This window comes from Apium graveolens, chromosome 8 (assembly GCF_009905375.1).
Source record: "Apium graveolens cultivar Ventura chromosome 8, ASM990537v1, whole genome shotgun sequence".
Lineage (NCBI taxonomy): Eukaryota > Viridiplantae > Streptophyta > Magnoliopsida > Apiales > Apiaceae > Apium > Apium graveolens.
The window spans coordinates 113,202,898-113,227,010 of NC_133654.1; the positions used below are offsets into that span (position 1 = coordinate 113,202,898).

A 24,113-nucleotide genomic window follows, 5' to 3' on the forward strand; every position below is an offset into this window, starting at 1 on the left:
CCTACCATGACCAAATTATGAACGCAGATTCATTGTTTCAGTGTTTTGACGTCTGATTCGTTTTGATTTGTTGAAGAGAGAAAACAAAATTATTTAGAAATTTCTCATCCATTTATCTTTTCTTAGTTTACAGGTTAATGGATCGTGGTAGTAGTCGTCATACTGATGGGGAGAAGTCCAATACATCCCGTCACATGCATGAACGAGATGGGTTGCATCAGAACATTAATAATGGTAATTACGTTTCACATATTCATCGGCACCTCTATGTATTCGTTTAACATGTATGTTATGATGTTTGGTTTTTTAAAATATGTATCATAGCAGTTTCGAAGCATCGTAGTTTCGTTCATGGGAATGATCATGTATTTTATGATTCTGTAATGTATCTTTCTACCAATTCCGTAAATGTTGATTCTCAGCTACATGCCTTCAACAAGAACATTACGCAGCCTGGCAAATGTTTCTTTAATGTCTTATGTTTAATTTTACATATTTGCGTACGGTCCTTTGATTTGGTAATTTATGTACATGTTTTATTCGTCCCAACCGTGTTTCCGCCCTCGACAGGTTTTTACATAACAGAATGATTAACATGCAAAATATGTCCAAGGACAAGGAGAATGTATCTCCAATTGGTTGGTGTTCATATTGGCTTATATAAGCACTTTGTTTGTATGAGTTCTGATGTCTGTATGATTTCATTTGCAGGTTCATTGCAGCAAATCCGTAGTAACAATTCATCTTCTAATGTCCTCCAACTTAATAAACATAACACCAATACACAGTCTCTGTTGCCGCGCGTTTCTAATAGTATGTTTATCCACAATTATTATATCCTAATTTTTGTTATAGGTTTTATTTACAGGATTACATTTTTTATATCAAACACACTGCTATCTCTTGGTCACGTAATTCTTGAAAATAATGAGAATCATGGATTTCAATGGACCTCGGATGCAAGTGGTATGAGTTATACTACATGTATTAAATTTGAAAAAACTTCATTCTGTCTTTAATTGTTTTTATCTGTTTTGATTGTTTAAATCATCTATTGGTACAATATTTATATATTTCCAATACCTTGCAAGTTGCACCAGTTAATAAAAAATGCAGAGTGCTCGTGAATGGTACAGGTACACCGCCAAAAGGTTTTATTTTCATGATACCTATATACTATTATTACCTGTTTAAAAATATAATTGGATAATGTTGTTCATCTTGGTATAAATGTATATTATTTTTATGTGTTTCAAGTTGAATAACAGTAAATGCATCTAGGAATATTACAATAAATGCATTCTGCAAGCTGCATTTGTAGGATTTCCAGTTCAGTGATAGAATTGTTTGTTGACTGATAATCTTGGATTTTCAAGTTTTCTGTATTCTGAATTCTGAAGTTGTTTATCGATATCTCTTTTCTTGCATAGAGATGTCACATATCGATATGTAAAATAACTTATCGATATTTCTACTTCTCGATAAGTGTTATGACTTGTCGGTATCTCTAGTTCTCTACATAACCTTTTGACTTGTCGATATCTCCAGTTCTCAACAAGTAGATTTCATCTTGTCGATATCTCCAATTCTCTAATAAGCTTTTGACTTGTCGATATCTCAAATTCTCTACATAAGCTTTTGACTTGTCGATATCTCTAGTTCTTTAATATCTCTTGGGACTTCTCTACAAGCCATTTTTGACTTCTCGACATACATCTCTATATTCCTTGATCTGTGACTTGTCGATATTTGACTTATAACATTTTTCCTAGAACAATGTTATTCAACTCGACGCTTCTATACTTCTCTCTGAGGCATGATCGAGATTGATTTTCTTCCAGAGTTTTTCCTTAGCTTGATGGATGTCCATAGAAAAATCCTTCAGTCTAATCTACTTAGCATTTCTACATACTCAAGAAATACAAATACAGAATACAATGAGATTATCATACAACTTATCCTTAGGGTTGTAGGTGACTTAGTCTTGTTATGTACAGGCATGTCTTGCATAACAATCTCCCCCAATTTGTCAGAAGATTACTTTTCACAAATTCAGGCTTGATATCAAGACTAACCCCAAGCTGAAATTTAAGCAAAAACAAATAAATTAACAAGGTACAAATTGTATACATTTTTGCATTTATTGTCAGAACAAGAATTTACAAGGTCACCTAAATTTCTCATATCCCGGTTGTTCTCTAATCAAATCTTTGAGTCTGACCAGTAACCCAAGTTCTTCAATTATTTCAGTTCCTCTTAGAGCTTCAACCAGTTTGAGCCCTTCCTTAAGTAAGTAACTGTCAAGATATTAAATTCCAAACCTTGATAATCTAGGAGTTTTAAGATTCAGAAACACATAACCACGAGAAACTCTACTCAACCCTTTTGCCTTTGGGTCATTAGACCTCTACTCAAACATCTCAATCTCTTATGCATATTTCAATTCATTAGCTTCCCTCTCAGCCTTTTCCCTAGCATGCATTTTATCTCTCTATCTCTCAATCTCTCTTTCTCTCTCTCTTAATCTTTTAGCTAATTTAGCATTTCTCATTCTTGTAAAAGCATCCTAACCATTCATCAAACTGATATTTCAACCCCTATTGAAATCTCCTCGCTTGCTTTTCTTCCGTGTCTACTTTCTCCGGCACAAACCTAGAAAACGCGGTAAACTTTGCCTCATACTCTGTCACTGAAAAGTTCCCTTGCTTCAACTCTATAAACTTTAATTCCATCTGATTCTTCATAGAGCGTGGGAAAAACTTTTCCACAAAAATAATTTAGTAAATTTATCCCATGCCACAATCTCATTACCTTCAAGAGCCCTCTTTGATTCCCACCAACAATTAGCTTTTCCTTTCTGAAAGTACCTTGCAAATTCAGTCTTTTGATCTGCCTCAACTTTCATTAATGCAAACGCTTTCTCAACTTCCTTCAGCCATGTCCAGGATTTACTCGGATCTGCGGAATCTTCGAACTCTGGTGGCTTTACTGCCTGAAACTGTTTGAAAGTAACAATGGGTACAACTTGTTGTGGTATTTGTGGTGGATTTTGAGGTTGTTGTTGATGCATCATCCATTATTTTTGGAATTGTTGTTGTTGTTGTTGTTGTTGTATTTATTGTTGCATCATGGCCATTTGTTGTTGCGTCAAATTAGCATCTAGTTCATAATGTGATTAGTCTGTTCTTCAGGGTCATTGTTTGAAGTCTCTGATCTGGTTTTTCTCTTGGGTGCCATTTTTCTGGTGATAAGACAAATAATTTATTTAATAATCCATTAAATAATTGATAATTAGTAAATAAAGAAATAATTTAACTTTTACTGGAACAGGATTTAAATAAATTAAACATTTTTTAACAGTCCTGTTGCACAATACATCATTATCAAATAATCTGCTTGTCCTCTCACAGGTCAAACACAATTTGAAAGTATGGAAATGGACTACAGGATAAATTAAGATATGTGAGTAATGCAAAAACTGGAGTTTAAATAAACAAAAGAAAAGAGGTTGCAAAAGGTCTAGTATATATCAACACCAGTAACATGTGTGAGTGCTTGATACAAAACACTATCATCTACTAGTTGCCGACTACAAACCAAAACTATGAGATATACACACCTAATCTCACTAGTACTATCTACGCTTGCCTCTATTAACATATCATACATATCATACATCCAGTATCTATCAGCCTAGCCATGTCCTCAAAAGCCTGGCGGTGATCGATCTACCTTCTGACGAAGTGACACTAGTATCACATCAATAAGTCTGATTGCACGTCAGTTCTCTGAATAAGTGTGGACTCCCTCATGCTGGCATACTCTCTGTATGGAACAGTGTGCGGCTCTCCAATATGTCCAACAGATCCCATCGATGCAACTTCAAGAGCCTCGGCTAAGTCCTGTTGTACCATCTATGGAATGAGGTCTAGTGGAATAACTAGCTGATCGACCTCCTGCTCACCCATCTCTTCTATATGGGGCATCTGAAATATGTCTGGAGCTAGTGCATAGACAACCAAAGGGAATAGGGCAACTACCAGTGATGGCTGTGGCTCAAATCCCGATGGGTAATCTATCTGGTCTGGTACCGGAGCTGGTGGAACTACAGGTGCCTGCTCCATACGTCTGCGCTCGGAAGATGTCTCAGTCTAATAAAATAACCATGATATAAGAAAAAATTAACCTTCTATCCCTAAAATCCACAAAATCCTATCATATTCCCTAAAATATCCTACTAGAAACCATTACAACTCTATTCCTATTTTATGTGATCTTCCTATCCTATCTTAATCCTAGTGTTCTTGTTTCAGGGACCAAAACCTACAGCTCTGATGCCAAACTATAATGCCCTCCGAATCTGGGGTCTAGATCTGGGGGTTACTTGGAAATTATCAACATAAATCGACCTGTATAATAAATATATAAACATACATTTAACCCCTTTCTACTACTACTCGAGATCTTTAAGGTCAAGGTATGAAGACAAGAACACAATACTACTATTATTACATCTCAAATTCAAATTCTCACAAACATCTCTATTTATTACAAACCCCACAGTCTAAACATGTTTTAAAACTCTTTTCATTTTATTCAAACACACACAAGAACTATTCAAACTAAACCTGATCTGGTAACTCAAAACTCTCTTCTTGGATGGAATTAACACTCTTGGTTCCAGAGGGTCCCGCCTTTTTACTCGCTTCTATATTACCCGTGTCTGAATAAGATTCATTCTCAAGCTATACTGAAAGATAAATGTGAGTAACAACAAGTCTGAGCCAGAATTGCTTAGCAAGTCCACAATATGTATATATATATCATTATCATAAAAGTAAATCAGGTGAATCTGATAAAAAATAGATAAGCAATTTCCATTGGTATCTCTTTATTTCTGTAATGAATAAGGAAGGCCGCTATCGGCGATCAACAACAAACTAGACTGGAAACAAGAACCAACATATGTACTATAACCTACTGATTAGTCAAGATATAGTATAGATCTATGCCAATCGAAAAAGATCCACCATCATATCGGGTATCCAGGCCCATTCTGGCATAATAAGAAAGGGTCCAGTCCATCCCTGACCCTATTCGTAACCATTTAATCCATAAGGTAAACATCCGGAACAATCGGTATATTTTAATGTTATCTCAACATCACGATTTGTATCCAGGTATAGATAATGTGTAATCTATTGGAATATATATAGAGGTATTCAACTTATCTAGGATAATTAGAACTTAAGATAAAAGTATGATAAAAAACAGTAACTGAATTGCAATGAACTTGAATGGGGGTTATATGTTCAATATATCAAGAAATTGTATCAGGTAAAGGAATGAATATAGCAGTTTACTATTTTGAATTAGAATAGGGGAGAAATCTTTCCTGATACACGATCTATATCCAATCTACTACTGCTATCTAGCCCTAGCTTTACTCCCTTGCTTGATTCGTATCTATAAAGGAAAGATATCAATTCAATTGACTTGTACCTTATTTGTACATCAATCCATATTCGCTTATCCCTTATCGTCTACCCGTGCAATAATAATCAACTCGTATAATAATTAAAAATAGCATTTAAGACTCAATTAACCACATAAATCACAAATCACGTAAGTCAGATAGTCACTCAATTCAATTAAAATATTTTAGAATTAAAATCGAGTCATTATTCATATTATTGAACAATATCTGACTCACATTCTAATTTTTAGAATTATTTAACTCATATTCCTAATTAATTGGTTCAATAAATGAATAAATATCAAAAGCCAACTCGTTTCCGAAAGAAATTGGGATTTAAAACTATTATTGTCGAAAACATATCATTTTTCTGATTTTAGAAGCGTTCGTTTCATTAGAAACGGACAAACGATTCAATTAATAAGAATAATCTAATTATTAATCAAAATAATTGATTATTCAAATTAATTAAATATTATTTATATTTCAAAATAATTAATTAGGAAAAATCAGAATTAAAAATGATTTTTCATAATTTTTGGAGATTAAATGAATTTAAAAAAAATTATTTAAATAAACTGATTAATTAACAAAATAATTAATCAATTTAAATAAATAATAATTATAAATAAATAAAATTTCAAATTTTGGAAATTATTTTTAAATAATTTAGATTTATTTATAAAATAATTAAATTAATTAATTAATAAATTTTTTTAAATAAATAAACTGATTTTTGAATTTATAAAAATAAAAATAAAAATACAAAATCCAAAAACAGATTTCTGAAATTGGATTGGGGAATTATTTGATCAAAACCGGGTGAGAATTAGGTTAGGAACCGGGTCACAAAGAACAAATTCGGGTCACCAAGAACCCAGAATTCGGCGACGATTCCGGCCAACTCCGTTCATGGAAAAAAGTACCGTTTGGTACATTTTTTGCTCCCAAACCATTCTAAATTACTTCACCAACATTAGTCAAACAATATCTAACCACAATCATCCCGGAATAACCATCTCCAGCCAAAAGTCGAAGATTTTCCGGCGAAACTCGACTTTTCTCAATCCTTAACCAAACTTGATGATTTTGGTTGCAAAACAAAGCATATAACCTATATAATCAATTCAGGAAAGCCCTAATACCATATATATATATATCAGATAACTCAAACTTGAAAATGATCAGTTCAAAAAATTTCATAAATCCTAGAAATCGAATCATACTTCCTAGCTATAGTTCAATGAAATTAAGGTTGCAAATCGACTTTAAACAGTCATATGAAGTTATATGAACCATCAGTTTCATCAAATAACTCTCGAATCAAAAACCCCTAATTTTAGTCAAGAACCCTAAAATGAAAATAAAAAATCCGTGAATCTGTACATGAAATTGATTACATAAAGAGATAAAACATATTGAGAGCTTCAATTTGAGTACTTACATGATATTATTTGGATCTCAGAATCACTAGAACTCACAGTTTGATTCTCCAAGTTGGTCAAGAACCCTAATCCCCAAGTTTCAGAGATAATCTGATTTTTTCTGATTTTTTATAGTTTTATATAATTAATTAATAAAATAAACCTATTAATATTTACTGAAAATACCCCGAATTATAATTTAGGCCTTAATTATATCTCCTAGTAAAATTAATTAGCCCTTAATTAATAATTTATGGGGAATCATTTTTAAATTTTTAGTTTCAAATAATTACAAAATATATGCCAAATATGCAAAGATATAAAATATTTGAAAGTCCCATAATTTTATAAAAAATAAAAATATGATGTTTGAGGGGTTCTGAGTACCCGTAGAGGCCCGAAAAAATCATTTTTTACAAAAGGAGACATTTTCTAAATTAACTCGAAGTTCGGAAAATCAATATGGTATATGTCATATGATGCAAAATAAGTCCAATTGCTCTATACGAAATAACAACTATTAAAACGAAATGTGGATAGTATATCTTTTAATATAAATGCATTTAACACATAATAAAATACCCAAAAAATATCTTGACCATACAGAACACATACATCATATAATAGCTAATATTTTATGATCAATACTTATTTATGATATAATAAAACATATAATACTCATTTATTATAATATTAAACAGTGTAATTTCTCAGTCGTTACAGTCAGCTCTATTTTCTTTCGCTTCTTTGGCTTTTTGACCAAGGGTGACACTGTCTAACTAGATTCCTCACCAGTTTCAATAACTACCATTTGGTTAGTTTGCTCCCTCTTCTTTTTACTAAATCCATCCTTTTGAGAGGATGAAGCAGTTAGTTTTCTAGCCCCTTAAGGTTTTGAAGAAGGGTTTTCAGCTGTGGTAGGCCCCTATGGGTTGTCCTGTTAAGGTTCTTCTACAGGACCACATGCCATAGTTGTACTAGCTATTACACTGCTTCTCATGTTAAGCATTGGGTAAGGGTAAATTCTAAATAAATTTCCCTAACATAAAGTCGATGAAATTTAGACTTACCTTTACTTGATTATTTACATTTAGTGAGCCAAATAGAATTTTGGACACTTGTTTGCAAATGCATATTTGATTTCTATCTATACCTTCTAGAAAATGTATGTCATTTACTTTATGATTTAAGGTAGACATAATGAACCTTGGGAAGAAAATCTCCTTACCTCTACTTACCAAGGGCATGGTTAGCCTGGTTCTTAGCTCCTCCAAGATCAAGCTCCCAACATTTAGATGTTTGTTGTAGACCATGGAATACACTAGCTTTTGGACCACACTGAAGATATCATAACCAGTCTTTCTGCATATGAATTCCTTTATTATGGACTCAAAAACAAAAGACCACTCCATTCTCAGGTTTTTCTTGTTAAACCTAGCCAGGTCTATCTTCTTACTGTAATTGATGAAGTCCATGAATTCAACCAATTCTTGAGTTGTGGGAGCTTCAACTAGATTGTCAGTAGAGATTCCCAAAGCTTTGTTGATATAATTTGCATTGAACGCAACAGCCACACCCCTTATTGTTTAGTTAACCACCATGGAAACTGTTTGATTTTCATGGATGTTGGTGTTAATGATTGCAATATTCCAGAAGTCATTGAGAACGTCCAAGTAAAGCACTAGGTTGACGGTTAAGGCTCCTGATAGATATGAATCAGCAATGAACTTCAGAATATATTTGAAGTTGTCTGGTGCCTGTGTTAGGTCAACAAAGGTAAGATAGTTGGTTCCATCCTTTGGGATAACAGCTCTTACGTTGTTATCAGCCATTTAAGAGATTGGGTTTTAATGAGTAAGTGTTTTTTAGAGAAAAAAAGCTTGAAAAGTTAAGAATGGTGCAAAATCACATTTTTTAGGTCAATTGAGATCTCGAAAGCGTAAAGAGGGGTTATGTCGAGATGTCTGGGTATTTATAGGGTATATATGTGACTTATCGGCAAGAGAAGAATGAACGGTTCAAAATGCTTATAGAGAAGTCACATGACTTATAGAGAACTCATGTCGAGATGTCACTTTCTTGACTCTTATCGAGAACTAGATAATGACTTATCGAGATGTTGTATAAATATCCAGTTTGTCCTTTTCAGACTAAATTATTCTAATTTCTATTGTAGAATTCAACATAAAATTAGACTCAATTTTATATCAAAAGTATTTTACTGAAATAATTTATTGAATTAAATTGTTTCACTTCTGAGTTATTGAGAAGTCTAAAACTTGAACTGTAGAGAACTCCATATCGAAGTAGATCGAGATCTCTACAATATTTGTCGAGAAGACATAAAAGACTTATCGAGAAGTCAATTTGTGACTTATCGACAAGTCATTTAGACTTATCGAGAACTCAGTTCTCTACATATTTTTGATCTTTCTTGAACCTGTCTTATATTAATTTCACATATTAATAATGTGAACTAACATTTGGACAATTTTTCTTAGAATTAGAAAAGTTCCAAGCTAGATTTTGAAAAATAATTATACAGAGAATTCTTAAATATTTATAAATCATATTCTAGTTAATTCCTAATTAAATCAAATTTATTTTGATTTATCAAGAATTAGTCTGCTGCAACATGTTAACCGAGTTCTTGCCTTTAGGATGAAGAATTTAATATTTCAATTTCACTTACAAGTCTTGTGAAAGTTGCTTCATCCAAAGGTTTAATGAAAATGTCAGCTAACCATTTTTCTGTTGGAATAAAAACAAGCTCAATCGTACCATTTGCAACATGTTCTCTAATAAAATTATACCTTACATCAATGTGCTTATTTCTAGAATGATTAACCATATTAGGAACAAGAGATATTGCACTGGTATTGCCACACATGATTGGAATCTTTTATAACACTCGGCTATAATTCATTAGTTGATTTCTAATCCAAAACACTTGAGCACAACAACTTCCAGCAACTATATATTCAGCCTCAGCTGTGGAAGATGACACATATTGGTGTTTCTTACTGTACCATGATACAAGTCTTTGACCAAAGAATTGACAGGTTCCACTTGTACTCTTTCTGTCTACCCTGTATCTAGCAAAATCTGTATATGTGTATCCAACAGCTTTAAAACCAGTCCCCTTAGAGTACCACTATCCCAAGTTTGGTGTTCCCTTCAAATATCTGAAAATCTTCTTGGCAGCCATTAAATATGATTCTTTAGGATTTGACTGAAATCTTGGACACAAACATGTTATAATATCCGGGACATAGCGTGTAATTATTTTTATCGATAAATGATTATTATGTGATTTTTTATGAATTATCTGATGATTGATATTTATATGTGGATATTTATATGTGGTAAAGTATAGGTATATTAATTTTATTATGTACAGAATAAAATATAGGTAATTAAGGTATTCATCTGGTAATTTTTGGAGTGTTATATGATTTTATATTGATTTATGAATTTATGAATTATTTTCTAAATAATTACAAAACTATTTTATAAAGCCGAGAATCGTCTAACTTCAACCGTTTTTGCGTTTTTACAACCGGAAACTTCCAAAAACTCCTTGCTAACCTTATCCAATAATTCCGGATATTTTTCGTATTTTGACTTTTTCGATCCGGATTACGGTTTGACCTGTGCGCGGCCCGGCGCAAAATTTTCGATACGATAACCCTTTTCGATAACATTATCTTTGTACAAGTATTTTATAAGAAGTCTTGTTTTGATGATTATCCAATACTTTTGATAATTATCCAAAACAGGATGATGTTTATCCAAAACGTTATCCGATCGGATTGTTTTTGCAGTTACTTAGCGGCTAAGCAACGTATTTTTCGATCCAAAGCGATCCAACACGTACTAATATTCCATAAATATAAATAGCACTTTTCTTATTTCAATTTACACGTATATTCATAATTAGACAGTAAAATCCAGTAAGATACAAAGAAAACCCTAATTAACCGCCGCGTTCTTGAAAATCAAACGCACAAACGAAGGTGTTATCGAATTCCGATTAGGGCGTGCCATATATCAAATTGAAGCTCTCAAAAAGTTCTTTCTAAATCAATCAACCATTTTAGTGCAGAAATCAAGATGATTTGCTTATTTATTTATTTGAATTTGAATTATTCAATTATTAAAATATGAATTTTTGTTCTTCATGTTGTTTGTGTGATTTGATGCTTGAATCATGTAGATCTTTTCCACCTGGTCATTTTGGTATATTATATGACTAATTTGGAGTTCAATAACATGTTGAAATTGATGTTTGATTCTCGGTTTATTAAACTAGGGTTTATGGCTTTGAATATTTTTAATTAAAATTTGGGTATTTCTGTGTTTGGAGTTATTGTTATAAATTGATTATACCATATTGTAGATTGTCTAGAAACCAGTCGAATGCTATAGGTTAGATTAATAGAGTATTCCTGGAAGAGGCTCATCGGAAAAATGGTTCGAACGATGGCGAAAATTTCCAGTTGAAATTTCGGCCGATTCGTTGACCTGTTGAAAATTTTGATTGCACGAACATGTTTCCGGAAAACAACAGCTGATTTCCAGTGATTTGAATGATTTCTAGGCTAGGTTTTTGGTTGCCGGAAAGCTTGGTGGCCGCCGTTAATGGCGGCCGGCTACCGGAGCAAAAATCGGGGTAGACGACGAGGAAACTACCGTTTAGTACCCGAAGTTTCCCAGATTTACAAATTCAGTATTTTGGTTTTAAAAATTTATAAAATTTAGATTCCTGTTTCTAAAAAATTCAAAAATTATATTTGTGTTTAATTATTTTCAGAAATGGTATTTTCTTTTTATAATATTTTCAGGAATTGATTTTTATTATTTTAAAATTCAAAAAATTCATTATTTAATTTCTAAAAATTATTATTAATTAAAAAATGAATCTTAATTATTTAATTAATTAATATTAGTTGATAATTAATTATTTAATTAGTCAATTAATTTAAAAGTTAATTGATTAATTAATATATTTAGTTCTTAAATATTTTTTATTTGATTATTAATTATATTTATTTATTTTTTTGGATTTAAAAATTCCGAAAAATGGTTTCGAGCTTGAAAATATTATTTTAAATTATTTTTAAGGCTCGATAATTATTATAAAATTATTCTAAAGTCATATTCGGGCATTCGAACCCTATTATTTAATTATAAAATGATTCTGAGGCCCGCTTTAACTCCGAAAAGTGTTCAAAAATTCGTATTAAATATCTAGAAAATCATTTTTACCCCGAATCTTTTTTGGAAAATTATTTTGATCGAATATCTTGCGTGCTATGTGCTACGTGCTATCTGATTGATGTGTTATATGCCTATGTGGTTATTGTTTGACGATTTTTGCTATACTTTCAATCCGTAAATCGGATTTGGGTTAAACGAAGGTTAGATAAAAGCTTATGACGTCTATGTGACGATTAGAATGATATGAGATTGAGTATTGATAGATACTTGTGATGCGTAGAAGAGTAAGCGAGGTATAGAGAAAGAAAGTCACTGATCCGTAAATAGAATTTAAGCATAGAAAGAGTAGGCAAGTGATTGATGAATAGAAGCAAGGCATAAAAAAAGAAGGAAAATGGTTGATGAGTAAAACTGTTAGATGAGTACAAGTAAAGTTGGAAATCATCTATGATAAGGGAAGTACTTCTAAACCTTTCTTAAAGATATATTGCAAACATTTATGAACTTTCTTATAACATATTGCTAGTATTCAAAATAATTCTTGTTTTATATTGCAAGCACTTTAAACTATTCAACCTTGAACCCTGATCATATCCTTGAACTTGAGTTGTACGCTCTATTTCTTGTAAACCACCTGTAACGTTTGGGAAATTTACATCTGTATTGTATCATACTTATAATAAATTATGTGTGTTAATGTGTCATTTATGTGTAATTAACTGTCAAACCCTAATTGCTATGTGTTTCGTGCATTCTGTGTCGTCCAGGTATTTTTAAGATATTTTTCAGATACTTTATTTTTGCATTTATAGCTTTCATTTCAAAAGTTATACGATACAATTCATGATTTTAAAGCAGATATTTCAAATAAAATAATGGGCTTTATTTTTCATCTAATGGCTTCTACCATCGCATTATTCTGAACATCTAGGTATTTTATAAATTTTCTCGTTTCGCGAAAAATGACTTTTCCGGGCCCCATTGGGTGTTAAAACCCCCACAAAAATCATATTTTTATTTTTATAAAATTATAGGACTTTCACTTATACCATTTCCTTGAATTTTTGCATTATTCATAATTTTTGAGAAATTTGGCATATATATTGTATATATAAAATATTTATAAATTAAATTTTAATACTCAAAAATTGTAAAATTAGGGGCTTATTAATTTTAAAAAAGTGTAGAATTAGGGCCTTATTTTTAATTAGGAGTATTAATTTTACTACTATAAGTAGCCTAATTTTTATTTAATTATTATTAATTAAGTACTTAAAAATCAGAAAATACACAAATTCTCTGCAAATCGGGTTGGGTAAACAGTTGCGGGTCGAAGAATCAGTCGGTGATTTTGAACTGAATACAACATCAAATCAAGCAGTTCGAGTATCCAAATCGAAGGTTTTCATCTGTTATTTCTGTTTCTAGCATCAATTTCACGTTTTAATGCATCGATTTTTATTTTCGATTTCTAGGGTTTATGTTCGAATTAGGGCTTTTTGATTCAAGGGTTATTATGATGTTTTGATGATTGATATAGCTTCCTGATGTTATTTGCAATCGATTCATGGTGTTTAATCGAACAAACGATACATGGATAGCAAAGTTCGATTATTAGGGTTTATATTCGATTTTCAAATCACAACTCTATAATTTCTGTGAATCTTTGGTATGTGTAATGTTAGGGCTTTCATTATATTGTTCTTTAGCTTTGATTTGCACTATAAATCATCGGGTTTCATATACAGAATCAGAAGTTCGATATTTGGCCGGAGTTGACGTCGGTTGTGATCGGAGATGAAGATTCCGTGATGTTTTTGGTTTATTTTGGTCGGAAATAGATTGATGTAGTTACCAGGAATGAAAACCCAGTGAAAAACACACCCAACGGTGTTGTTTTTGGCCTGAAATTGGCTCACTAGAATTTGCTCTGGTGGCCGGTTTCTGGGAAAATTCCGGTCATGTTCTTCATGACCCGGAATTGACCCGTTTGACCCGTATCAAATACCCGGCTTTGATCCTAAATTGTCAAAGTTTGAATTCTGACAGGTGTTTCTAGAATTTTATTTTTATTAATTTTAAAAATCAGTTTTATTTATTTTATAAATTGATTAATTAATTATTTAATTAATTGATTTATTATTATAAATAATTCTAAAATATTTTCTAAAAATCAGATTTAATTATTTTATTTATTATATATTAATTATTTAAAAATGATTAATTATTTTGATAATTAATCAAATAATTTTCAATAAATCATAATATATTCATTTTAATTCCAAAAATTATAGAAAAATCATTTTTAGTTCTGAATTTTCTTAAATAATTAGTTAAAAATTATTTTAGGGTTTAAAAATTAGTAATAATTATTTTTATTGAATAACAAATTGAATTATCTGTGTTTAATTGATATTAATTAGACCGTTAGTCCGATTCGAGCGAAATGAAAGCCCTTTGACTCAGAAAAATGAAATATGACTCAGAAAAATGAAATAATTTCATTAAAAATAATATTAGAACCTAATTTCTTCTAGAAATTAGTTGACTTTGTTATTTGTTTAATTATCAGCCGGATCGCGTGCCGAGACGAGTCCGATAAATTCCGAAAAATAGGAAACTAGTTAGATAATGATCAGTTGAGCGATCAGCGAGTCAATTTTGATTCTAAAAATTATTTTAACTATAAAAATGATTATGTGCTTATGTGCTTATGTGTATTATGTGGTTAATCAAGTCTTACTTGTTAATATGTAATATATGAGTCAGTTATAAGCGCATGGGTAGACAATATGAACGATGTGAAGTCGTTTCAAGACGCAATTGAAGTACGAATTGACTAAACTAGTCTATTTCTCTTACAGAAGCTAAGCCAGCAAGGCATGTTGAATCGGTGATAGACGAAGGTGACATATTTGAAGTGAGTCACGTAGAAGGCAAGCTTTTCCTCTATTATAATTCCAGAATAATGATATTTCTTCAGGTTATTATCACGCTTGCGCTCTTTTGATTCTTGTTCATAAGCATTGATACACACTTGTTGTAACACCCCCAGATCCGGGGTCGGGGATCCGAGTCGTCACGGTCTTTCTTTCCACAATATCACTTCACTTAATTAATAATAATAACCTTATGCTGTGACCCCACACTAACACACACCACAACCCGTTATAGTCTCAGAGATGAAATTTAAATAAGTACAAGTCTTTGAATCCACAATTTAAAAGTTATTACAACCCAAAATGATTTCTTGATAAATTTACAGTTAATTGCCATTATCTGCCACAAGTTATAATTATACATAATTGATTCTCAAAAGTAGATGGTCTGATCTACAATAGATCTACCTCTGCAGCTATAGCAGCTACAACATCAACGGGAAGACGCGGGACGCTTCCCACGCGCTTGCGCTGGGTCTGCTGGAGTCTGGCCATCTTTCCTAACTGTTGTTGTGTGATGAAGAAATAAAGCAAGGGTGAGCAACAAGCCCACCAAAATAATATGTATAATGATTTACAATATATGAGCCTTCTCATAGTACTCATGAAAGTCTTGGTCAAAAGAAATGAACCAAGTTTGATATCTTAATGCGATGAAGTCGCAAAATATTCAGTATATATACATATATACTTTTCAAAATCTTGGAAGTCCTCTTCCATGCATAATATACACAGAGTTCCAGTGTATAACTGTATAAAAATATCGTTGCAAGGTGATCTCATATATCTAACCTTGTCTCAACGTTTTTCTGAAAATCTTTGTCATGCATAAGATAATCATTAACTAGATATAAGTTTAAAAGATGAAGTTACAAGATACCCCAAAATACTTATATCTTTCCCAAATACTACTTGAACTACCCCCGTTCAAGTTATAATCAGTTTCAAAAGTTCATCACATAGATGAGACTACAAGATAAGATTTGAATAGATTCAATCTTTGAATATCATTATAAATAATGAAGTTACGAGATACTTCATTAAGACCCGATATATAAATATATTCATATATATCTCCCATACATTTCCTGAAAACCTCTGTCATGTAAAGTATGAACAGAGTTACAATATCCAATGAATTTGGAAGGAAAAGAATTTTGGCATAAACCAGATATCTTGCTGATCAGGCAAAGATACCAATAAGTAACCTTTTCTACTGTAGATGGATGAATTCCTCACCGGTCATCACCCTGGCCGCATTAGGACCTCGCGCTAGACCGTTACCCGGCCACTCACGCGTTGATGGAGTGCCACCCAGCCACTTACACATTCATAGACCGTACCCCGGCCTGTCGCTTATGCCGACTCAATCAGATGGACTTACTTCCCGAACATTGGGCAAGTAATCAAATTGTTTTCTCAAAACAGCAACCATGTTGCGAATATAAAATACATCACAGAGCCGGATCCCTAAGATTTTGAGCGAATATTCAAGTCTCCTTCGAAAGGAAGATCTTAAATCGGAAAACGAGTTTTGGGATCCGCTCTAACTTTTAAAATCATTTTGAAGACTCGAAAACATTTTTAAGAATGTTTGGAGTAAAGCTGATTTAATGAAATAAATCAGTCCCGATATATTAGAAAATATCTGAATATTATTATTTAAATAATATTCCCATAAAGAATAATCCTTATAAAAATAATCGAAGTAGAAGTTTTAAAACATATACTGGAAATGGATATTAAATAACCAAAGATATACTTATATGAAAGTACTATCTTTATTTGAATAATCGAAAATAAGTTTGATTATCGAAACCTTATTCTTTAATAAAATAAAGAATATTATTAAATAATAAGCGGAGTCATAATACCTCGAATGAATATTATAAATAATATTCATTAAATAAAATAAACGGAGTCATACATCCTCAAATGAATATTCAAATAATAATCAATTAATAAAATAAAAGGAGTCATAAGCCCTCGAATGAATATTCAAGATAATATTCATTAATAAAATAAAGTTATCGAATAAACCTTATTCGATTAATAGTTTTGAAAACTATAACCATATATATATATATATATATATATATATATATAAAATCTACTCGGGATCCTCGACTCCCGGTTTTAGAAAATGTTTTCACCTTTGGGTCCCTATACTAAGGGTATATGCAAATTACTGCTATTCTCTAGCATAGGTATTATCAACTGAACCAACAGATATATATGGCAAGAATACGAAATAGGCATGCATATATATACCATATCAGCATGCTTCAATATATCGCAACATTTGCTAATTAACCAACATGCATCTATCGCAAGATAATGCATATACATATATTCATCACAACAACAGTATAACGGGTAGAAAACTTGCCTGAGCGACTGGGGGTTACGAATGGCTCGGGACGAGTCTGGTAACCTATAAGCAACAAGTAAGTTGGAATTAAACCAAAGTCACTTGTAAATCTATACTCTAACCAACTCAGACTCTAACGCTCATTTTGCGCTTACTGATTTGCTTAAGTCACCCGGGTACCCTCGGCTCCACCATTTTTAATAATTTAACCTTTACGAGTTTTAAGGCGATTCCTTCGCGAGTGTCTTACCAACTGCCTAACACACTTACCATAAATGTTTCATACATTAATTAACCCTTTTTGGTCTTTAACCTATGTTTCAAAGTAAGGCGAGGGGAAAAGTTTCGTTCGCGAAATGCCGTTACTTGAAACGGTCGTTTCTCCTAAACCGTGCATCGGAATCGAACAAACTACATATCAAAACGAAGCTCGTAACATGAGCTATCTAGACATGGAAATTGTCATAATTTAGCAGGGGGTTCTCGGGTCCTAATGTTATGCACAAAAACAGTCTAAAGAAAATCGGACGTTACGACGACTATGTTTACGCGATTTCCAATATTTTAAACCATTCAAAACCATCCCAAATCAACCTCAAATCCAACATACAACCAACATCCATCCTTATCACATCATAAAAACCCCAACCAATTCAATTTAATCATTCATACTTATGCCTAAGCTTAACTTTAATCATACTTAAGTTCTTTTAATCAAAACAACAACATTTACCAATCCAACAACATCCCAAAACTCACTAATCTCTACATACACAACCATCAAGCCTCTCATGAACTACAATACTCATATTATGCTCTTAACATTCAATAACAAAGCTTGGTTAAGAGATTATACCTTCCTTGAAGCTTTTTAACACAACACAAGAACTTTGAATTCCTAAAGAACCTTGATCCTTGCTTGTATAACCTTAATCTTTCATAAAAATTCAAGAAAACTAAAGTTATTTCTTGAAGGTTACTATTAACCATCTTCTTCCTTGATTTATTGGAAGAGATTGTGAAGGAATTAGGAGCTTAAACTTATAGCATATCCATATCTATGTACAAGGAAGCTTAGATAATTACCTTGTGATTTAACAATGCTTGGAACTTGATTTTTGATTTTTCTTCCTTTGAAAAAGATGAAAAGCCGAGAGCAATGCTTGAAGAATGAAAAATTTTGTGTTTGCTTTGATTTGTTTTGGCTAGCTAGGTTGTTTTGGTTTTGTTTTTGGTTAATTACCCTTCTAACCTTGAACTTTGTGTGGTTTACAATCATCCAACAATTCCTTCCTTTTTTGTCATGCCTATGTCACCTTGCACATGTCATAATGCTCCCACTTGTCCACACCTTGTGGTTTGATGATGTCACAATCCCTGGCTTCTTGTACAAGCTTGTCTCTTGGTCACTTATTTGTTTTACGGTTCGCTTATCTTTCGTTCTCGTTTATCGTTTGAGGGATCATACCCGGGATCTTATTACTTAGGTTCCCTTAACCTTTCTCAATATATTATATTCCTTTTATGATCCTCTCCTATAATCCTTTAATTTAAATCCTTTTTTATCCTGTTACCTTTTTCTCAATTCTTTCCGTATCTAGTGGATTTCCGGGAAAAATCAAAGTGTTCGGAATTGGATTCTGACGATATTTACATACACTTATATACCATATAGAGTACTAATAAAATCTCAGAATATCCATAAAGAACCCCTACATAGTGTGGCATGAAAAGTTTTCTCGTTCAGCAAAAACACTATTCATAAGGGTTTCAAAATTTCTCAAAAATTGGGGTTATTACAGTCTCCCCTCCTTAAAAGGATTCCGTCCCGGAATCAGATAGAAATGAATAGGGATACCTTCTTAATATTGCACTTTCTAACTCTCAAGTCAATTTTCCCACATTGTGGTCCTGCCACCAAACTCTGCCTAGTTTGATAATCCTTCCCCTAAGCACTTGTTCCTTTTCACTCTATAACCCTTCCTGGTTACCCCATATAGGTTACGTTGGGTTGCATGTCTATGCGCTCATATGCCCCTATTTATCTGGCATCTGAATTACACTTCCTTAACATTGATACGTGAAACACGTTACAAACTTGTTACATGTTCGGGGTTAGGGCTAGCTCATATGATAACTTCCCAATATGTCTTAATATATCCAAGGGTCTAACAATTCGTGGACTTAGCTTTCATTTCTTTCCGAACCTCATCCTTCCTTTCCAAGGGAATACCTATAACAACACTAGGTCCCCTACTTCCTATTCTTTGTCCTTTCGTGTCAAATCAACATATTTATCATGTCCATCTTGGGCTACTACCTGCCGTCCTCTGATTAGATCTATTATATCCCTGGTCCTTTGGACAACTGCGGGTCCGAGCATCTTGCGCTCTACAACTTAATCCTAACATAAGGGAGATCGACATTGTCTTCCCTCAAGGATCTCATAAGGCGATACCTCGATAATAACATACGATCGATTATCGTGAGATAACTTAATCTGCGTTAAGTGATCATTCCAAATTCTTTCAAGTCTATTGCACCGGCTCTCATCATAGCTTCTAGCATTATATCTTTTGCTTCTCACTACCCATCCTTTTCCAGTTCGTAGTCGTTGCTATCTTCCGTACATAATATTATACTGGTTACACTTTTGCTCGTTAGTGTTCTATAACCTTTTAATAACCACGTCAACCTTAGTATCATGAACGTGTTTCCATTCTGAATACCACTATAACTTTACTACTCCTTTTTCAGCTGCTTCTATCTTTGGAAGCTAAATCCTTCATATAGAAGTAAAGGAATTTGTTGAGAGATCACTATGATCATGAACACTTGTTATATCGCTTAGTTAGTACAGAAGGTGGCCAGCCTTTAGTACTTGACAAGCAATTAAACAATAGCTGGTATCCTACTAGGCTTCTATCACACAGATAGATAGTCATTCGGCAATACCTCCCCTTTCTGGAAGGGTTGTTCTTCTCAGCTTACATGAAATGAAAAGAAGAGAAAAGAACGAATTGAAGAGAATTGTATATATGAAAAAAAAAATATACTGCCACAAAATATCTGGCTTGGAACCTACCTCTGAACTATAGAGGTTTGTCATAGGAGAACAAATCATATACGTATATAAATCAACATTAAGCATTATAGCCTCGTATTTCCCATGCCTAAATATTTTCGCTATCCCGTCCATCATTCTATGGACCCACACTCTTCCTCGAGCTTATACATAATCACCTTTGAAACTCCCTCGACATCGAAAATCGAATCTGGGATCTCATTCTATACATCATCGTTACTAGAATTCTATGCTTGCACCGCAACCTTCCTCGTATAATAATACGACTCTCTATTGATAAGAAAGAATAATTATTCACCAGGTAGATACTCTACTTAATTAGTCTATCAATGATAACTTATACACTACCACGACCCGATTAGTGGTACTCAATCTCAACACCCATTCCAATACAACTCTCATGGTTGTAATCAGCTCACTACTCGCAGAATCATTGCTGCCTTACTATGGTCTACCACTGACCCACTGTAGTCATTCATTTTCCCTGAAGTCTTAATAGCTAACCATACAGAGTCCATACATCTCGTATCAAATCCTTCTAAGGAGGTAACATAATCACCATTCCTGATTCATGAAGAACACTCCTGATCCTGACATACATACATGACATGAAGCATATAAAAGTGCAGAAGAGTTTCAATCAAAGCAACGATAGCAGGTTAATACCATTCTTAATCATACGCCCTAAATAGAAGAATTAACTCAAGGGTTCATCTAGTCCTTTTTGAAACATGGTCCTGGCTTATCTCAAGATAGGACCTTCTAAGATAGATAGCCTATTCATGGCGATTACACGAATTAAACCTTTACCAACTACTATTACGGTTGGGTATTGCACAGTCATCAGAAGGAATGTCAATCTTCTAAACCATAATTCAACCTTCACATTTTTAACCATCATCACTGTATTCTTTTGGCACACGCGCCTATAATTATCCACTTACCTTTAAAGTGTCGGCCACCTCTTTGGCCTTTCCTGATAGTAAAATTTCCTTACAGTCAATGTCATTTTAACCACCTCCAAATAAATTTTCTACCTTATTTCTGATCACTGCTTGAGTGAAGATGTTTTCCTTAGAATCAGATGGGAAAAAAAATATCACCATTTTTCCATAAGTTATTGCCTCATTCTTTAGAGGCTAATCACTGTCAAGACTGACTCTCAATCATACTTAGAACATTTTTTTTATCTTAAGTCCTAATTGCCCTGAACAATTTCGACCATTACTGGTTCGATCCATACTTTCTCGTGGTTTAACACGTGCCCCACTTGGCATCATTATAATTACGTCATATTTCCTTTATCCACATTTCTATCCTTGAGAATTTTGAATATTACCTTTTTCCTTATAAAACCTCTAAGGTTATCCTTCAATCGTTCCTCCTGTATTCCCTAGATACAGGGCATATCACAATACCATTTACTAATAGTAGAACCATTGTCTATATACTTCTGCAAAATTTCTCCACTGATTCTTAAAGGTTGTTGTTACCTTAACCCTTTCCCAATCATACTGTCAAAACTCATACTGTCCCTATTAAGGGTGACATGCCAACCTTTATGCAGTCCCCTAGGATTCATTTTAAGTTACCAATGTTCTATCCTTAATTCCACCTTAAAAAGGTACCTGCATCCTTCCACGAATAAATCAAGTCATATATCCTTGATAGATTATCATATTCATCATTCCCACCTCGATAGTCTATACCTAACTTCATAATAGCATCCTTATTCAAATTGAGGTCAATCCATATGGCATCCAAAAGATAACAACGGTTATCCGCTTGTCTTGCCTAATTTGGTAACGATAACAAGGATGTTCTGGAAGATATTGGTCGTGTTCAACGTGAACTTCTTCTTAATAATTCCTTATTTACTTTTGTTGTTTATCTCAACAGTCACCTCAATGTTGGGATATCTTTCATACCTGGCGTCTCCCTTTCTGGGTATCAAGCCACCGGTCTTACATTTCACCTTCTTGAAGGTCACTTCCTTCATCCAATTTTTCCTAATTTCTTACTTCCTTATCCCCTTAGTCTATCCGCGTCTCATTATTTATCCTTCGAATTATCTCAAGGTTTCCTCGAATCCTCCCAACTTACAGGGGATAACTATATGTATCTCTTATGCCCTCAACCATCAATTTTAACTTATGGTGAATCACCTTCATCCTGACGAATGCATACTTTTCTATTTCTATTGCTACGAGTCATTAGGGTTTCCTCATACCCAACTCCCTTATCATACCTCAAACTCTATTGCCGTTATATTCCTTTCCACTTCAATTTCTTTTTTTTTTTATTTTCCTTTCTCTTATCATTATTTCATGAACCAACACAACATAAGCATTGATTTTAACATCCCGTCATTCTGGATTCGTGCCCTTAGAACGAATCTTGACCACTTTTACAACTTAAATTCACAATTCATCATACTCGTCTGCCTTTGTTCTGGCTCTAAAGCTTTTACACTCTCTCCATAACCTTGGGAATTACTTTCCCGAAAACAATTGGCTGAACTTTAATCAGTTTATCATAACCTCTGGCTCCGTGCCTTTCTTGGTCTTTCACCAGCGGGTGGTCTCTCTCTTAGGAGGGTAAGTGACAAAAACAGTCTTTTGTGATTCGTCAATCATTTAGAATCTCAAATAATTCCTATATTTCCTTTAGCCAGGCTCTTGCCTCGGCTGGGTCAGCTTGTTCCATGGAACTCTGAGAGCTTAGCGACTTAAAGGTCCTGAAAGAATTTCTCACCGCACTGTCTCCTCAGGGTGGTGGTTGGGGATAATAGTCTAAGTTCTTTTTAGACAGGTCCATGAATTGCCGTATAGGAGTACCGTCTCGGGTCTCCTTTCCTTACTCGACTTTCTGTTTCCTTAGTATGAAATGTTTCATCCTACTCCCCATAATTGGGGTCATCTTTTAATTTAAAATCCTTATTTTCCACTCCATTATGTCATGGGTTCCTTCTATCTTGATGGCGACCTCCCTGACTATCACGTTCAGGGTTTACTCTAAATCTTATTCCTCAAACTATGGCTCTCATCTAAGTTCTCATCCTTACGCTCTTGAACTTTCGGAACCCAAATTCTATAGGAATACCTCATTATTCCCTTATCATCTTTCTCGATATTAATCTTTTATCTAATTGTTGGCTCCCTGCCTTCATTCATAACTTTTTCTGGCACAATATGATCTTTTCCAATAATTCGGGCTGTATTGCAATCTCAAACAGCTTTTCGGTACCGGCTCCAGTTACCTTCACTTCTATTTCCATTTTCTCAAAATCTCTTATAAACTCTCCAAAAGACATTATCATCTTGAGTCTCTCCTCTTTACTAAGGGCATCAGCCACCATATTGGCTTTCCCCGAATGATAAAGAATCTCCCAATCATTATTCTTGATTAGCTCTAACTGCCTCCTCTGGCATATGTTGAGCTCTTTCTACGTGAAAATGTACTGGAGCACTTATGGCTTAGGTAATTCTCGCACTTCTCTCCATACAAGTAGTGCCTCCAATCCTTAGGGTAAAACTATTACCACGAGCCTAAGCTCATGAGCGGGGATATCGAATTTCATATTACCTTAATTGTCTTG

The 24,113-nt window shown here is 33.4% G+C and overlaps 1 protein-coding gene across 1 annotated transcript; it reads left to right on the forward strand.

The window, feature by feature from the left end:
* The first annotated feature begins 183 nt into the window (after nucleotides 1-183).
* LOC141677117 (uncharacterized) lies at nucleotides 184-15,590 on the forward strand. Its single transcript, XM_074482875.1, has 4 exons — nucleotides 184-234; nucleotides 712-966; nucleotides 14,985-15,103; nucleotides 15,476-15,590. Exons 1-4 carry the CDS (start codon nucleotides 195-197, stop codon nucleotides 15,479-15,481), a joined length of 420 nt encoding a protein of 139 aa, XP_074338976.1. The 5' UTR covers nucleotides 184-194; the 3' UTR covers nucleotides 15,482-15,590.
* The last annotated feature ends 8,523 nt before the right edge of the window (nucleotides 15,591-24,113 follow it).

Excerpts from the sequence above, each read along its gene's own strand:
- LOC141677117 (XM_074482875.1), top strand. The coding sequence starts at position 195 with ATGCATGAACGAGATGGGTTGCATCAGAACATTAATAATG. Across the intron at positions 235-711 it reads GCATCAGAACATTAATAATG|GTTCATTGCAGCAAATCCGT; the intron begins GTAATTACGTTT and ends TTTCATTTGCAG. Across the intron at positions 967-14,984 it reads ATGGACCTCGGATGCAAGTG|AAGCTAAGCCAGCAAGGCAT; the intron begins GTATGAGTTATA and ends TTTCTCTTACAG.